Source organism: Sceloporus undulatus, chromosome 5 (genome assembly GCF_019175285.1).
Source record: "Sceloporus undulatus isolate JIND9_A2432 ecotype Alabama chromosome 5, SceUnd_v1.1, whole genome shotgun sequence".
Classification (NCBI taxonomy): Eukaryota; Metazoa; Chordata; class Lepidosauria; order Squamata; family Phrynosomatidae; genus Sceloporus; species Sceloporus undulatus.
The window spans coordinates 11,289,855-11,304,521 of NC_056526.1; the positions used below are offsets into that span (position 1 = coordinate 11,289,855).

Genomic DNA, 14,667 nt, shown 5'->3' on the forward strand with positions numbered 1-14,667 from the left:
TTTACTATTCCGTTGCATTTAATGGGTACTGAACATCCATGGATTTTGATATCCATGAGGTCCTGGAAATAAACTCCAACAGATACCAAGGGCCCACTGTAATAAGTAAGGCTTTCTGCTCTGAGAACTCTCTCTTTTTTGCATTAGCCTATAATAGCCCATGGGGGGAGGACAACAATCACCCTCTAATTGCACCTTAAAACAAGACTGAACAATTAACATGCACCTTGTTTTAAAGGGAAAATCTACTGGAAAACTCCCAGAAGGGTGAGTCTCATTTAAAACAATACATATGCTTCCTGCATGCCTTGTTTTAAACCAGAAATGGATCAGAATGTGTGTCCTATTTCAGTGGCATGCAGTGACAATGCATGTAGCCCACAGCAGGTTTGGGGAGAACGACAGTTTCCCCCAGAGACATCAGTGTCACCCACCTATCTGCTTTTTGTATAGTACTTCAGAAGCATCAGAGCCATTTATTTTTCTTCATTCAGTTGGTGGTTGGGAGAATGAACAGGAAAGTGGAAAAAATGAAAGGCACTGATGTCCCATCACTCTTAATCACTGCAAATTCTGACCCCCTCCTCTTTGGTTCTGATATATAATCAGGGCTGCAGTATAGAGAACACATATTGTATGGATGATGAATTCTGCAAAGAATACCAGTTTGGCTGCTTGCAAAAAGCAATTAAAGAATGCATAGAGAGTCTTGTACAAGAGACACCACCACACAGCACTATGACCTCAACAGAGCCTTTAAGGAAGCCATGTCAGTTTTCAGTATGTAGAGAGATCTTGTAGTACCCTTGAAACTAACTGAAAGAAAGAATTTGGCAGCATGAGCTTTCGCAGACTAAAGTCTACTTCCCCAGATGCATTTTTCAGGTTTCAGTCTTTAGAGCTTTAACATCTGAGTTAATTGCATGCCCAGCACTGCGGGGGGGGGGGGGGGGGGCTGAGACATGCAAGGAGAAAGGGTTAATAGAAATTGAAGTTCAGGATCACAGCCTTAGAGCACTGCAGCAGAGGGGAAAGCAAGCACATTACGAATGGACAAAGTGAGCAGAAAACAAGAAGCCTGGAACTGCAACAGCATTTGTACCTTTAGAGAACCAGAGAGCTTTTTAATGGAAGATTCATCTGTAATAGCAAAAAGGAAAAATGTGAATCTATAGGCCAGCAAAGGGAACAGCGACCTCAGACTTCAATAATTCTGTCTTTTCCCCTATGCAATTAAGCAAGATCCTAGGATAGCCATGGGACATGACTGCTTTCACTCTTATTTTTTCAGAGGACAGAGTGAAGGCTAGGGAAGGGCAGCCCAATACATGTAATGGCAAAGATCAACAGGTCTGGAACAGATGCCAACAGGACTGCTTCAACAATGGCAAAAGGATCAGGTCTTCCACAACTGAGTCTATCAGGAGAATTTAGGTGGTGCAGGACAGACTTGGGAGGGGGTAGGACAAACAGTTATGAAATTGCAATTTGCCTTATTCTGCCTGATGCAAGACCCAAAGCTGGTCCTTGGACCAGATATCTTGAGTTGCCCTACTTCCTGCTTGTCCTTCCCCTCCAGTAAGTATGGCCCATTGACATTACAGTTATAGCACCATGATTCCACTTTAACTGCTGTGTCAACATCCCAGAGACATACCATTCAATTGCCCCAATTTGGCAGAGAGAGTCCAAATTAATCCTGTGCTATCCCACTTGTTTCAGTTGTTTTTCTCTCTCCTCCTTTTCTTCTCTTTTGTCCTCAGCTTACTTCAATCACTGCAAAGATGTGCAAAGGTAGTTTGCATGCAATTAACTTAGCAGGATGAAGAGGAGAAGCAGAATCGTGTTCTTGCCACTAATTTCAGACAATAGCAAACTGCTGCAGCCTCTCCTAGTTTATGGGTACTTCTTCCTTTTTGCTGTCTTGACCACAGTCTTGTTGCTTGGCCAGTTTTAATTTGTGCAAAATTGTCAAGTATGTATAGAATTCTGGAGTTTGTAGTTTGGGGAAGCACCAGAGCTCAATGGTGGAGAATTCTAAATGCCCCTCACTAAACTGCAGATCCCAGTTTCCAGATGATGGGTCATGGCACTTAAACTGGAATTGTAGCACTATAACTGGGTAGTTTCAAAGCATATCACAGGAGGTGGAATTTGCCGTTTCTTTTCCTTGCTCTTGTTACTTCTTGGACACCTAAAGAGATCAGAGGAACAGGCTGCATGCAGAGGAAGACGAACTCCAGGTAGTTTTTAGAAGGATCAGCAATGGGCTCCTTGCTATTGCATGAAGTTTCAGTAATTATCTAAACATGCCTCTGACTTCAGCATTTCCAGTAGAGTCCTTGTATGTGGGACAAACTGCAGCTTGGGAATGAGGTAACAAGGAAGAAAAGGAAAGACTTAAAAATCAGGAAACTATTTGGAGGTTTCCTGCTCTTTATAGCTCTGATCCAATTTGCAGGCCCATTGTTGTCATTGTTCTTGTATGCCTTCAAATCGTTTCCAATTTACAGTAGCCCTAAAATGACCCTATCATGAGATTTTCTTGGCATGTTTCTTTAGAGGGGGTTTGCCATTGGCATCCTCTAAGGTTGAGAGAGTGTGACTTGCCCAAGGTCACAGTGGATTTACATAGCCGAGCCAGGATTCGAACCCTGGTGTTCAGAGCTCTAGTCTAATGCGCAAACCACTACTCTACATTATGATATACTAACTCTTAGGAAGAGAAAGACACTTCTCTTCACTCCATGGGAAATACTCTCCACCCTTCTTTCCCAGTGCCAAGAGAGTAGCTTAAGGTCTGGAGTTACCGTTGCTGTGTTTGAATACAAAACAATGGCCCAGCAATCTTGGAAAAGCTCCTCTTTAGACTATAATTCCTTGAAGTATGGGAGGGTTGCAGTCCAAAGTGGGAACTTTTCCGAGCTTCGTGGTACACGTCTTTGTATTCAATCACAGCAACTGTACTCTGGTCTTTAAAGCCTGTCTCCTAACACTGGGAAAGAAGGGTTGAGAGTCTTTCAATCTTTGTCTACTTTCAGGATCCCTTTTTGTTGTGGTATGCCTACAAGTTGTTTCCAACATCGGGCAACCCTAAGACAAACCTATCATTGTGTTTTCTTGGCAAGATTTGTCCAGAGAGGGTTTGTCTTTGCCTTCCTCTGAGGCAGAGAGAATGTGACTTGTCCAAGGCTACCCAGTGGGTTTCCATGGCTGAGCAGGGATTTGAATAGCCTGGCCTCCCAGTGTCCTAGTCCAACAGTCAAAGCTCTACACCATGCTGTCTCTCTCTGATTTCTTCTTAGTGGCCCCAAATACAAAGTGAAGCAAGTATGGTGCAGACAGAAGCTCTGAATGAGGTGGTGCAGTTAAAAAAAAATGGGGGGGGGGACTCTGTAGCACCACCATTCCACCCCATTGAAGATGTTACAAGAATGATTCATGGCAGCTGGTGGGAGTTAGGCAGCCATTTTGACACTAAAAAGGAGGAGGAGCGTATCACAGCTGCCACACCACAAGGAATCAGTCAGCATCTTGTCACTATTACCTCGATCACCAAGAGAGCCAAAGGATTTTTCATTCTGCAGCAGCAATTCCTTCAGCTCCTCCAGCTCTGCATGCTCCCTCGTGTATGTACGCTTCAAGTTTTCCACATGCTGGATCATCACTTCTACCGCTTTACTGACTCTGCTCTCCTAAAGAAGACATGTGAGGGATGGGGAAGAGGCTAGCCAGTGGGTGCATCAATTATTATTTCATCAAGAGAAAGACCAGGCAAGCACGCCTTTGGATTTCAGGACGTATATGATATCCATTTCTTGCAGAATACTCAGAAGAGTATCAAAAAGATGGTTCCCAAAGCTACTATTAGAACGCTAATTTTTTTAAAAAGAAAAAAACTAAGACAAAGTATCTTGGGAATTGGAAGAAGATTCTGTAGCCATACACTTTGATTACATTGTGAAGGACAAGATTTCATCCTTTTGTGAGGAGGAGAGGAGAAATAGGGCACAGAACTCCATAAGATCAAAGATGATTCAAGTAACCTTTGGATTCTATGGCATCTTTTCCATCTTTTTTTTTAAGATGTAGTAACAGATGACAGAATTATACTGCTAAGTGTCTGTTTTCTGCCTTCTTCAGCTGCCCCCTACAAGTAAGTTCTAGAATTCCAAATGTCCTAGCATTGGCTATAGAATCATAGATTTGGAAGAGTGCGCAAGGGCCATCCAGTCCAACCCCCTGCCATGCAAGAATACATAAACAAAGAACCCTCAACAGATGACCATCCAGCCTCTGTTTAAAAACCTCCAAAGAAGGAGACTCCACCACACTCAGAGGGAGTGTGTTCCACTAGTGAACAGAGCTTACTGTCAGGAAGTTCTTCTTAATGTTCAGATGGAATCTCTTTTCCTATAGTTTGAATTCATTGGTCCATGTCCTCTGGAGCAGCAGAAAACAAGCTTGCTCCAGCATCAATATGACATCCCTTCAAATACTAAAACAAGGCTATCATATCACCCCTTAACCTTCTCTTCCCTAGACTAAACATACACAGCTCCATAAGCCTCTCCTCAAAGGTCATGGTTTCTAGACCTTTCATCATTTTGGTCGCTCTCCTATCGACATGCTCCAGCTTATCAACATCCTTTTAGAATTGTGGTGCTCAGAACTGGACACAATATTCCAGGTGAGGCCTGACCAAAGCAGAATAGAGTGGTACTATTACTTCCCTTGATCTAGACACTATAATTCTATTGAAGCAGCATAAAATTGCATTGGCCTTTTCAGTTGCCACATCACACTGTTGACTCATGTTCAACCTGTGGTCTACTTGGACTCCTAGATCCCTTCACGTGTAGTCTTGTTAAGCCAGGTGTCCCCCATCCTATATCTATGCATTTCATTATTATTAATTTTGACTACTTGCAGGTAAGGTTTACAAAACAAGGAAAACACATTATAATCATAGAATTTTAGAGCTGGAATAGGCCAGAAAGGCCATTTAATCCAACCCTCTGCCATGCAACCATACACAACTACTGAAATATGCCCATTCAATCTCTCTTGAAAAACCTCCAAAGATAGAGAGTCTACCACCCTCTGAGGCAGTCTGTTTCACTGTTGGACAGCTCTTATAATAAGAAGTTCTTCCTGCTGTTTAGGTAGAATCTCTTTTCTTGTGATTTCAATACACTGGATCATGTTCTGGTCTGTGGAGCAGCAGAAAACAAACTTGCTTCATCTACATTACATCCTCTTAGATATTTAGAGATAGATCTCATGTTACCATTTGCATTAACACAATCATGGTCATAATCATCATCAACCAACTGAAGGTGGTAACAATCTGAGTACTATGAAAGCAATAGGAATAAGAAGATAATGGTGATTTAGAGCACCTTTGATCAATAATCCATGAGGGAAATCCACCATACAGGAGTCTTGGTGGTCCAACTTTGCCTTGATCATTTCTGGGAAGATTCTCTCTCTCTCTCTCTCTCTCTCTCTCTCTCTCTCTCTCACACACACACACACACACACATCCCTAGTCTCTTATTTTGGTTCCTTTTGCTCCATGTACATGACAGAAGTCAAATATGTTTGTGAATGAAACAAATTTGCAAGCGCTAAACATCTTGTTTGGAATACTTCCTCCCATCTACAAGCACAAAAAGATTCCTTGTACTAGAACCTATAGCAGGGTCCTCTTTCTAGTTTCTCTCCTGACTCTGCCCATATTAACATTTGGTTTACTGGAACCCAAAGCCCAGCCTCACCAGTCTCAGTGGTTCTCTTGAGTGTGAGATAGCTTTCAGTTCCCAGAAGCTCTAGCCAACACAGCCAATGCTCAGAGATTCTGGGACCCAACCACTTTTAAGGACTCAAGAGATCCAGGGTTGAGAATATCAATTTACAAGTCAGCATTTTCCAGGTTAGCATCTTCAAGAGTCTACCTCAAGACAGACTTTCCATTTTTTTTACAAGAAACTGCAGTAATGCTCAATGTTCCATGACTGGTCTCTCCTCTCCTGGATACCTGCCTGTCCATGAATGTGGTGACATAGCATCAGATGACAGTCCATTTTTTGCACCAGCTTTCAACATGCATATTTAGAAGAATCCAACTTTACATCTCCTGCAATGAGGCTCACATACCTGATGTATGGCTCCCAGCATCTCTCCCTTGCTGGCAATCCTGGTAGCATACTGGTTCAGAAGCTCCAGGCTCTTCTGCAGCTTTTTCACTATCTCTTGCACTTGGTTATCTTCACTTAGAGAGGCCAGAGACTGGAAGCATCCAATGAAAGAGAAACAATTAGTTGCACGTAATCCATAATAACTATGCAATAGATATTTAAGGAGATACACTTAAGGAGGTATGGGTCACAATGAAAGCTTGGAAAAGTTCTTTTTTGAACAACAACAACAGGAATCCCAGCTCATATGGTTAACAATGTCATGCGGGCTGCGATATTATGGAAGTTGTACTCCAAAAAAGCAACACTCTCAGGCTTCGAACATGAAAAACAAACCCATGATGAGTACCCACTCCTCTTCTTTTGACTTGCAGTTCCAAAAATTAATCTAATGATCCCCATTTCTACATGAAGTCCTATGTATTATTAACATCTAGGGGTTTTTTTTGTTAATTTTTTTAACCTTGTAAAAAAATTAGAGGTGATATTCTGGGAGTATATATTCCCAGAATATCAGCTCTAAGAAAGAATAACCCTAGACTAACCTTATAATAGCATGCTTGGTGTAGGGGTTTGACTGTTGGACTACAACTCTGGAGATCACCTCCTCAACAATGGAAACCCACTGGGTGACCTTGGCTGAGTCACACACTCTCAGCCCCTGAAAACCCTGTGATAACTTTACCTTAGAGTTCCCATAATGACTTGAAAGCACACAACAAGACTATCTCGTATGCTATCTAGATGCTCTAGACTACACATCCAAGCATTCTTGACTATTGTCTGGCTGGGGATGGTGAGACTTGAAGTCCATGAAACTAGAGGCTACCAGTTTGGGGAAGACTGCTATAGACAAGAATAAGTAGAACGGAGTAGATATTTCAGGATACAGCAGCAACCTGGACATGTTCTGATTAACTACACTAGAGTACAGCCCTGTCAACAGGTTGCATTTAGATGGTGCATAAAAGTTTCTTTTTCTATAGCATTCAAGTATTCTCGGCTCTCAAGGTCTTAAAAAGAAGGACAATCCATGTACAGTGGTGCCTCGGGTTACGAAATTAATTCGTTCCGCGGCTAATTTCGTAACCCGAAAAACCTTCGTAAGCCGAATTGCCATAGGCGCTAATGGGGAAAAAGCCGCGGCTCCGCCGCGGCTCCATTTAAAATAGCGCCGGAGTTTTTTCGTAACCCGAAAAAACTTTCGTAACCCGAAACAATAAATCCCTATGGGATTTTTTCGTATCCCGAAAAATTCGTAACCTGGGTATTTCGTATCCCGAGGTACCACTGTACTTTATTCAAAAGATTAAAATGAGCATTCCTTTCTTCCCCCAGAAATGACTCCACATTTTTCAGTTTGTAGCTAAGCTACAACCTTCCAGATAAAGGTATAGACAAGTATTTTCCACTACTTTTTCCATGGTTCAATTTGTAAAACCTTTTTTTAGTTCTAGTTTAGTTTAGCCCCAAGAAGTGATAAGCTGCATACCTGCAGCAAATACAGTAAGGTGACTCTCACATAAATGATTTCCCCCAGCAAGTGTTACATCTGTAGAGCCAAGACAATGGTGAACAAAGAATGAATGTATCATAACCCATCCTTCCCCTTCTTACATCAAGCAGTTTCAAAGCACCAGCAATCTCCTTCCTTAGGTTTCCTTCAGCCAAGTCCCGGGATCTTTCTTCCAGTCTGACTCTCTTCTCCAGGGTAAAGAGGTCACATTTGAACCCCAAAGACAGTCGGAAAAATTCTGCCTGGTCAAAAGAAGAAATACACTTATCCCTCCACACTGTGGCTTTGTCTTTTGCGGATTTGTTTAGTCACAGATTTTATTAATATGTTCTCTCTAGGAATATCTAGGTCCCCTACCACAACTCTATGGTCAACTTTAACCAAAAGTCACACTGAAGGACCTAGAGATTCCTAGATATAACACTTCACAAGGCATTTGTAGCTCCTCCAGCTCAATTCTGTAGTCAACGTCTGGCAGATGTTGACCACAGACTTGCACTGGAGGATCTAGAGATTCCTAAAAACATAGTATTTTTGTTATTTGTGTTTTTTCCACATTCATAGAGGTCCTGTGCCCCTAACCCCTGCGAATATGGAGAGACTAGTGTAGAAGGAGACAAAATCCCATGTGCTGTGTGATGGTCCAAAAACTTTGATATATGGTGGAAATGCCAAAAAGCGAAACAATACTGGGAAAGTATATAGGGACTAATAAATGACATATTATAGACAAAAATTCATCTTGATCCACAAATTTTCTTGCTTAATATGATAAATAAATTGGACAATAAGATTGAGAGAAGATATGGTAAAATAATTTTATATATGATTACCTCGGCAAGGATACTTTATGCAGAATACTGGGGGGAAAGTCAAATTCTGACTCAGGATGAATGAATTGTAAAAATAAGGGAAGCAATGGACATGGATACTCTTACAGTCAAATTAAGAGAAAAAGATACAGAAGGAGACTGGGAGAGCCAGCATGGTTTGAACACTAGAGTCAGACATTAAGAGGCCAGGGTTTGAATTCACTCTCAGACATGGAAACACACTGGATGATCTTGTGCAAGCCACATTTTCTCAGTCTCAGAGGAAGGCAATGGCAAGCCCCCTCTGAACAAATCTTGCCAAGACTGTAATAGTTTGCCATAGGATCGCCATTAAGTCGGGATTGACTTGAAGGCGAACAACAACAATGAGATTACAGCCTTTGTCAAGATGAGTTGTCCTCTGGATGAACTAGGTAGGCTTAGGACAGTTTGTCTTACTTACAAATACACAAGTCAAGGAACAGAGATGTGTAAGGGCATAATAAGAAAGAGAATGGCATTGTTTTGGGGGGAAGTAAACCCAGGAGAAAGTGAAAATTCCAAGGCTTACCTCCACTTCCTTCTCACTGGGAGACACACTGAAAACAGAGAACATGAACAAATGTCTTAATATTCAGGATGGAAAGGATACGATATGTTAATAATGTATGAATGTGGACGAAACCAAGTCCAGTCTCTTACTTTTAAACACTTGATTTGAATTCCTCTGTATGTTATCATCAGTATCAGGTTGCCACCTCTTTTTTTGTAGACTCCTCAACTTTAACACCAATCTGGTAGGATACAGGCCTCTCTTTGCACAGTCAGCTGTACTCACTGAATATAGCTCATTTAAATTTTGTTTTTGAAAAATTTACTCATTTTACAAATGTCTTCATGTTGGATGTAAAGACTTTTTGAGGTTCAAAAAAATCAAATGTTTAAACAATTCAAATATGGGGGAAAGTAAACTGATGATTTTCCTGTGGGAGATTAGCTTTATCGTATTGTCTCCCATAGGCCACCACAGAGAGGGCTGTAATACACTTTTTTTGTGTCAAGAGAGGATGCCAGTTGGAATGACAAATGCATTTTGTCCTCTTTTATTGGCCTTTGCCGCCTAAGGCAGAAGGTTTAAGGCATTTTGATGCCAAAATGGGAACCATGACATCTGGTGTTACTCACTTGGTCTTCTGCTTATTTCTACACATAGTGATCCTGGAGAGATTCTCAGGTGAAGAAGAACCTCCTGCAAAATTTAGCAAACAGCAGATTTAAACAAGCACACATACAGTCAGAACAGACCACCTTAATCTGTACAGAAGGTTAAAGCTGAACTAGCTGTTAATGGGCAACAGCAAAATTATGTTTCATGAGCAAGCATCACTTCATTGACAAAACTTTTGTAAAGGTATGGCTAAGGCATGCAAGTCAAATTTAGCTAATCGAAATAGTCTTGCCCAAAGTGTCAAATGGAGTAGGAAGAGGCCTAGCCACAAGATACAAGAAGACAAGACTTAAAAAGCAAAAACTTTAGCACACAGTAGGAATCTGCCCTGCCTGATTTTAAAGAAATAGTTTAGTTAATGAATGGACTCCAGGAGGCTGCCATGATGACTGTAAAAACTATACTATTAATTTTAAAGGGGTGTTTAAGGGAAAAAAGAGAGAGAAAGAGACAGAGACAGAGTGTGTTTGGTATAAGAGATCTAGGGAAAGGACCACTGTCTGGTTTAGTTGCTCGTTCCTGAAAAAAAATTATTCAAATATAGCCTTGGCTTAGCTCTCTCATTGGAAAAAAAGAAATTGTTCCCCAAAACACTCTGGTTAAGCTCACTTATCAGAAAAACAGTGACTGTGTACCAGCAAGATTGTGTAGAGTTTCCTGCTTAGTTTCCTCTTTTGCATCAGCAGAGGCTTCCTCCTCTGTCACTGCTAAAGCAGCCTCAGAAACTTCTCCCTCTGTGGTATGTGGTACTGGAGGATCCATATCTACAGTGGGGTGGGATGGAGGGGGAGAGAGAGACAGGACAAAGAACAAGTCAGAGAAACATATGACATCTATCTCATAGAATCCTAGAGTTAGAAGAGACCACAAGGGCCATCCAGTCCAAAACCCCACCGCCACCATGCAGGATTACACAATCAAAGCACTCCTGAGAGATGGGCGTTTAGCCTCTGTTTAAAAACCTCCAAAGGAGGAGACTACACTGCTCTCTGAGGCAGCATGTTCCCTTGTCAAACAGTTCTTACCCTCAGGAAGTTCTTCCTAATGTTTCCTGTAGTTTAAATCCATTGCCTTGTGTCCTGTTCTCTGGAGCAGCAGAAAACAAGCTTGCTCCTCTTCCCTATGATATCCATTCAAATACTTAAACCTGGCTATCATGTTACCCTTTAACCTTCTCTTCTCCAAGCTAAATATACCCAGTTCCCTAAGCCACTCCTCATAGGGCATGGTTTCCAGACCTTTAGACTTTTAAAGGCTTGTGTCAACAACCTTGAAGCAAATATCCAACAAAGGGGTGGGGGACATCATACAGTCTTTTGCAGATTGTGTGAAGTGAGACATTCCTCAACTTGACCTGCCAGAGGAGATCCGTCATATTACTTTAAAAAGGCTGTCAAGACGGATCTCTCTCGAAAGGCCTTCCCAGATTGACCTCCCATTAAGTGATAACCCTACCCATCCCTAGTTGTTCTACTCCACTTGCCCTTTTAAAACTATTTTTAACTACTTAATAACTAATTTTAATCTTGATTTGTAATTGATTGTTTTAACCTGATGTTGGTGGAGGGTTGGGTATTGTATAATTTTGATCATGTTAGGTTTTGTATTTTATTTCCTTTTTCTTGTAACCAGCCCTGATCCGTTGGGAGAGGAGGGATAATAATAATAATAATAATAATAATAATAATAATAATAATAATAATGCCTGATGCCAGATGCCTGATGAAAGTATTCTGATTTTCTAAATAGGAGACAGCAATAAAGGCTGTAATTCTCCCATTGAAGCCACCCTACAGTACTGTAGAATTCAATTAGGCTGCTTACTCCATGAAGATGCCATACATCAAGTCAGACCCTTCACCCAGCACCAACTTCAATTGGATGCTGTCCTCCAAACTCTCAGGCAGATGTCTTTCCCATCTGCAGATATTGGAGATTCAACTTGAGCCATTATGCATACAATTAATATACTCTGTCACAGAGCTGTGGATGGTAGTTTGTAAATGAAGGTGCCACTGGGTACATACATTAAAGGGCAAGAGAGGTTCCATGGATTTCAGTCAAGATGAGTTGTCTATGGCTTTACTAACTGAGCTACCCAGGCTGTAGAATGTGCACATCTGTCCCATCTCATCACAAGTCAATGTACAAATTTCAGGAGTAAAGTCAGAACTTGGGAAAGGGACTTTTTTTGGACTGGAAGTCCCAGAACCACCCAGCCAGCATGTCTACTGGGGTTTGTAGTCAAAAGAAACTCCCTCCTCTACTTTTCCATGTTCTGAGCAAATATCAACAACCCGTGAGAAGAATTTACACATTTGGTAAAGTAATGGAAAATTTCCTGTTACTGTGCACCTTACCTTTTGACCCATTAGTGCATTCTGAAGCAGTGGGAAAGGCCTCCGCAGAGGGACTTGGTTCACTGTTATGAGAACAAGGACTCATTTGAGTGAATGACCCAACATCATAAAACAGAAAAAGAAATATGAAATGTATGCACACATTCTTACCTTGATACAAGGTCTGTCAATGGCTCAGCATTACTCTCCTTGCAAAGAGATGAAGATTTTTAGCATTCATATTCAAACACACAGCAGTGCACACATTTATTGTTGAAAAGCTCAGGACACACAGACAATGCTGATTGTCTACTGGCAGTACATTACTTGAAGGTATTCTAAACCAGGAGTGGGGGCTGATTATGTAATTGGAAGCTATATGATGAGATACCATCTTGACATGCAAATCGATATTGCCTTTATTTGCATTCTCTTTCCTCTTGGAGGAAGGTATGCTATTTTGCTTGGCCATTTCAGCCACAGCTGTTTCCGCCTGTACCAAAGGAAGAGATTAAAAATAAACACAGCTTTCTTCAGAAGGCTGCCCAGCTACCTGATGAAGCCGTGAAAGTCCATCAAGAGCCCTCTTTCCCTCTTGTATCTTCAGAGTATTCTCCACCATATCCAAAGCCTTGCTCATCTGGGTGGGCCCTACCATTAGAGATGTTACCCAAAATCCCAGGGTCCCAAGAGTGCACCCACAATCAGTATTTAACAAGAGACTGTAGTTTTTTTGTAGTTTTTTTGGGCTATGAGTCCATGTTCTAGAAGAGTTTTTTCCTGATGTTTCGCCAGCAGCTGTGGCTGGTGAAACATCAGGAAAAAACTCTTCTAGAACATGGCCTCATAGCCCAAAAAGCCCACAAAAATCTATGGATGCCAGGTGTGAAAGTCTTCAGCTTCAGAACAGGAGACTATTACTAGCTCAGTGACAGCAGCCAAGAGAGCTTGGGCAATTCAAAGCTGGGATCAAGCCTTTATATTGGAGTTCTGAGAAACAGAACTCCAGAATGCAAGGTCCAAATGTAGTTTTATTTGTAAAAGGGAATCACCACCACTCACACAAAAGCATGCTCATACACATTCACCAATGGACCATTTGTTCTTGCCTGAAAAACAGTTCAGATCTCACCAGTGAAGTTAGGGGGGGAAATGCTCCAATTCACTTGACGGCACCCACAATGAAACCCTTTCACTATTATGTTCAACCACATATTCCACCACCAAGCACTGAGTAAATCAAGCATATCTGCATTCTCAGATCACAATAGATGCCTCTTTCAATTTGGTAGCATATTCCCAGAACTAGGGCTCATATATTTCTGGAAGTTTAGAATGAGCTGCTATTACTGCCCTATTGACATTGGCTTCCAAAAAGCATAGAGCTTTTTATTTTTTTATCCATGCCCTCACATCCACCTGGCATCATGCTGCCTTTGGTCCATGCATTTTAATTAGATGGGTTTCCTCTGCACAATTGGGCCTGGAAGTTATACCAGTGAAAAAGAGGTAGAGAAAACTAACCTTGGTCAAGTCTGCATCCATGCTTGCACCTGAGGCAATGTCTGCACCCGTCTGGTGGTTAACAGAGTGGTTGTGGCACCTGACAGCAAAAAAATGTTATATTTGCATATGACAGCCAAAGCATTACATTTCACCATCCTTTCTCCTAAACAAGACACCGGGACTATTTTTACCTACTGCATTTACATAGGTGAGGACTCTACCAGCCGCAACACAGAAGCAGTGCTATGAGGACAGTGGCTCTAAACCAGAGTGGAAAACTCACAGCATGAAAAAGAATAATGTAATGTATATCCCTCCTTTCTCCTTATACAACATCCAAGGTAGCTTACAAGCATTTTTTTAAAAATTGTACATTTAATAATTTATTTATACAAAACTGAATAATTAGGCAACAGTTCAGTTAAAAACTTACAGTTAAAATGGCATAAAATAATTAATATATAGTATTTTAAAAAAAACATACAATCCTATTGAAACCCTATCTATCTATCTATCTATCTATCTATCTATCTATCTATCTATCTATCACAAAATTATAAACCAAAGGCCTTAAAAAGGTCTTTGCTGGCAAAAGAAGAAGAGAGAGGTGTCCAAGCAAATCTCCCATGGGAGAAATTTGACATCCTGAAAGCAGCCACTAAGAAGGCTCTCTTCTGTGTCCTCACCAACTGATAGGTTACAATGTCAATGGAAAAGGGAAAGAGAAATTTATTGGTAATAGCATAGCTGATAAAGAGGGAAAATTGATAAGCAGCACAATTCACATTTATGGTCTTGTTTATTGTAGATGCTTACTTTTGCCCCTCCAGTATCACATCCATGATAGACCCATTTTTCAGATACTCTGTTTCAGACATAGGCTTGGTTCTGGTATTTCCAGTGCTCCTGAGCACAGAACTTCTCTTAATCAACTGGAGAGACTCAAGAGCCAATGCATCTGTCAACAAAATTCACAAAACTGCAAGCTGCAGGGGTTATTGTGGGAAGGAAGTATATTATTATTATTATTATTATTATTATTATTATTATTATTATTATTATTATT

The 14,667-nt window shown here is 41.1% G+C and overlaps 2 protein-coding genes across 2 annotated transcripts in view; both read right to left on the minus strand.

Annotated features, from left to right (window-relative positions):
• USP6NL (USP6 N-terminal like) overlaps positions 1 to 14,667 on the minus strand; it is a 681,049-nt gene that overhangs the window by 425,414 nt on the left and 240,968 nt on the right. The gene's annotated exons all lie outside the window — the stretch shown is intronic.
• IRAG2 (inositol 1,4,5-triphosphate receptor associated 2) overlaps positions 1 to 14,667 on the minus strand; it is a 48,457-nt gene that overhangs the window by 9,632 nt on the left and 24,158 nt on the right. The window contains exons 19-29 of the mRNA XM_042469869.1: positions 14,418 to 14,559; positions 13,620 to 13,698; positions 12,267 to 12,304; positions 12,117 to 12,178; positions 10,392 to 10,520; positions 9,714 to 9,777; positions 9,100 to 9,127; positions 7,818 to 7,958; positions 6,160 to 6,291; positions 3,548 to 3,695; positions 1,103 to 1,140 (exon numbers count right to left, since the gene is read on the minus strand). Coding sequence (XP_042325803.1) covers positions 1,103 to 1,140; positions 3,548 to 3,695; positions 6,160 to 6,291; positions 7,818 to 7,958; positions 9,100 to 9,127; positions 9,714 to 9,777; positions 10,392 to 10,520; positions 12,117 to 12,178; positions 12,267 to 12,304; positions 13,620 to 13,698; positions 14,418 to 14,559 — 1,001 coding nt within the window. The remainder of the gene's footprint in view (positions 1 to 1,102; positions 1,141 to 3,547; positions 3,696 to 6,159; positions 6,292 to 7,817; positions 7,959 to 9,099; positions 9,128 to 9,713; positions 9,778 to 10,391; positions 10,521 to 12,116; positions 12,179 to 12,266; positions 12,305 to 13,619; positions 13,699 to 14,417; positions 14,560 to 14,667) is intronic.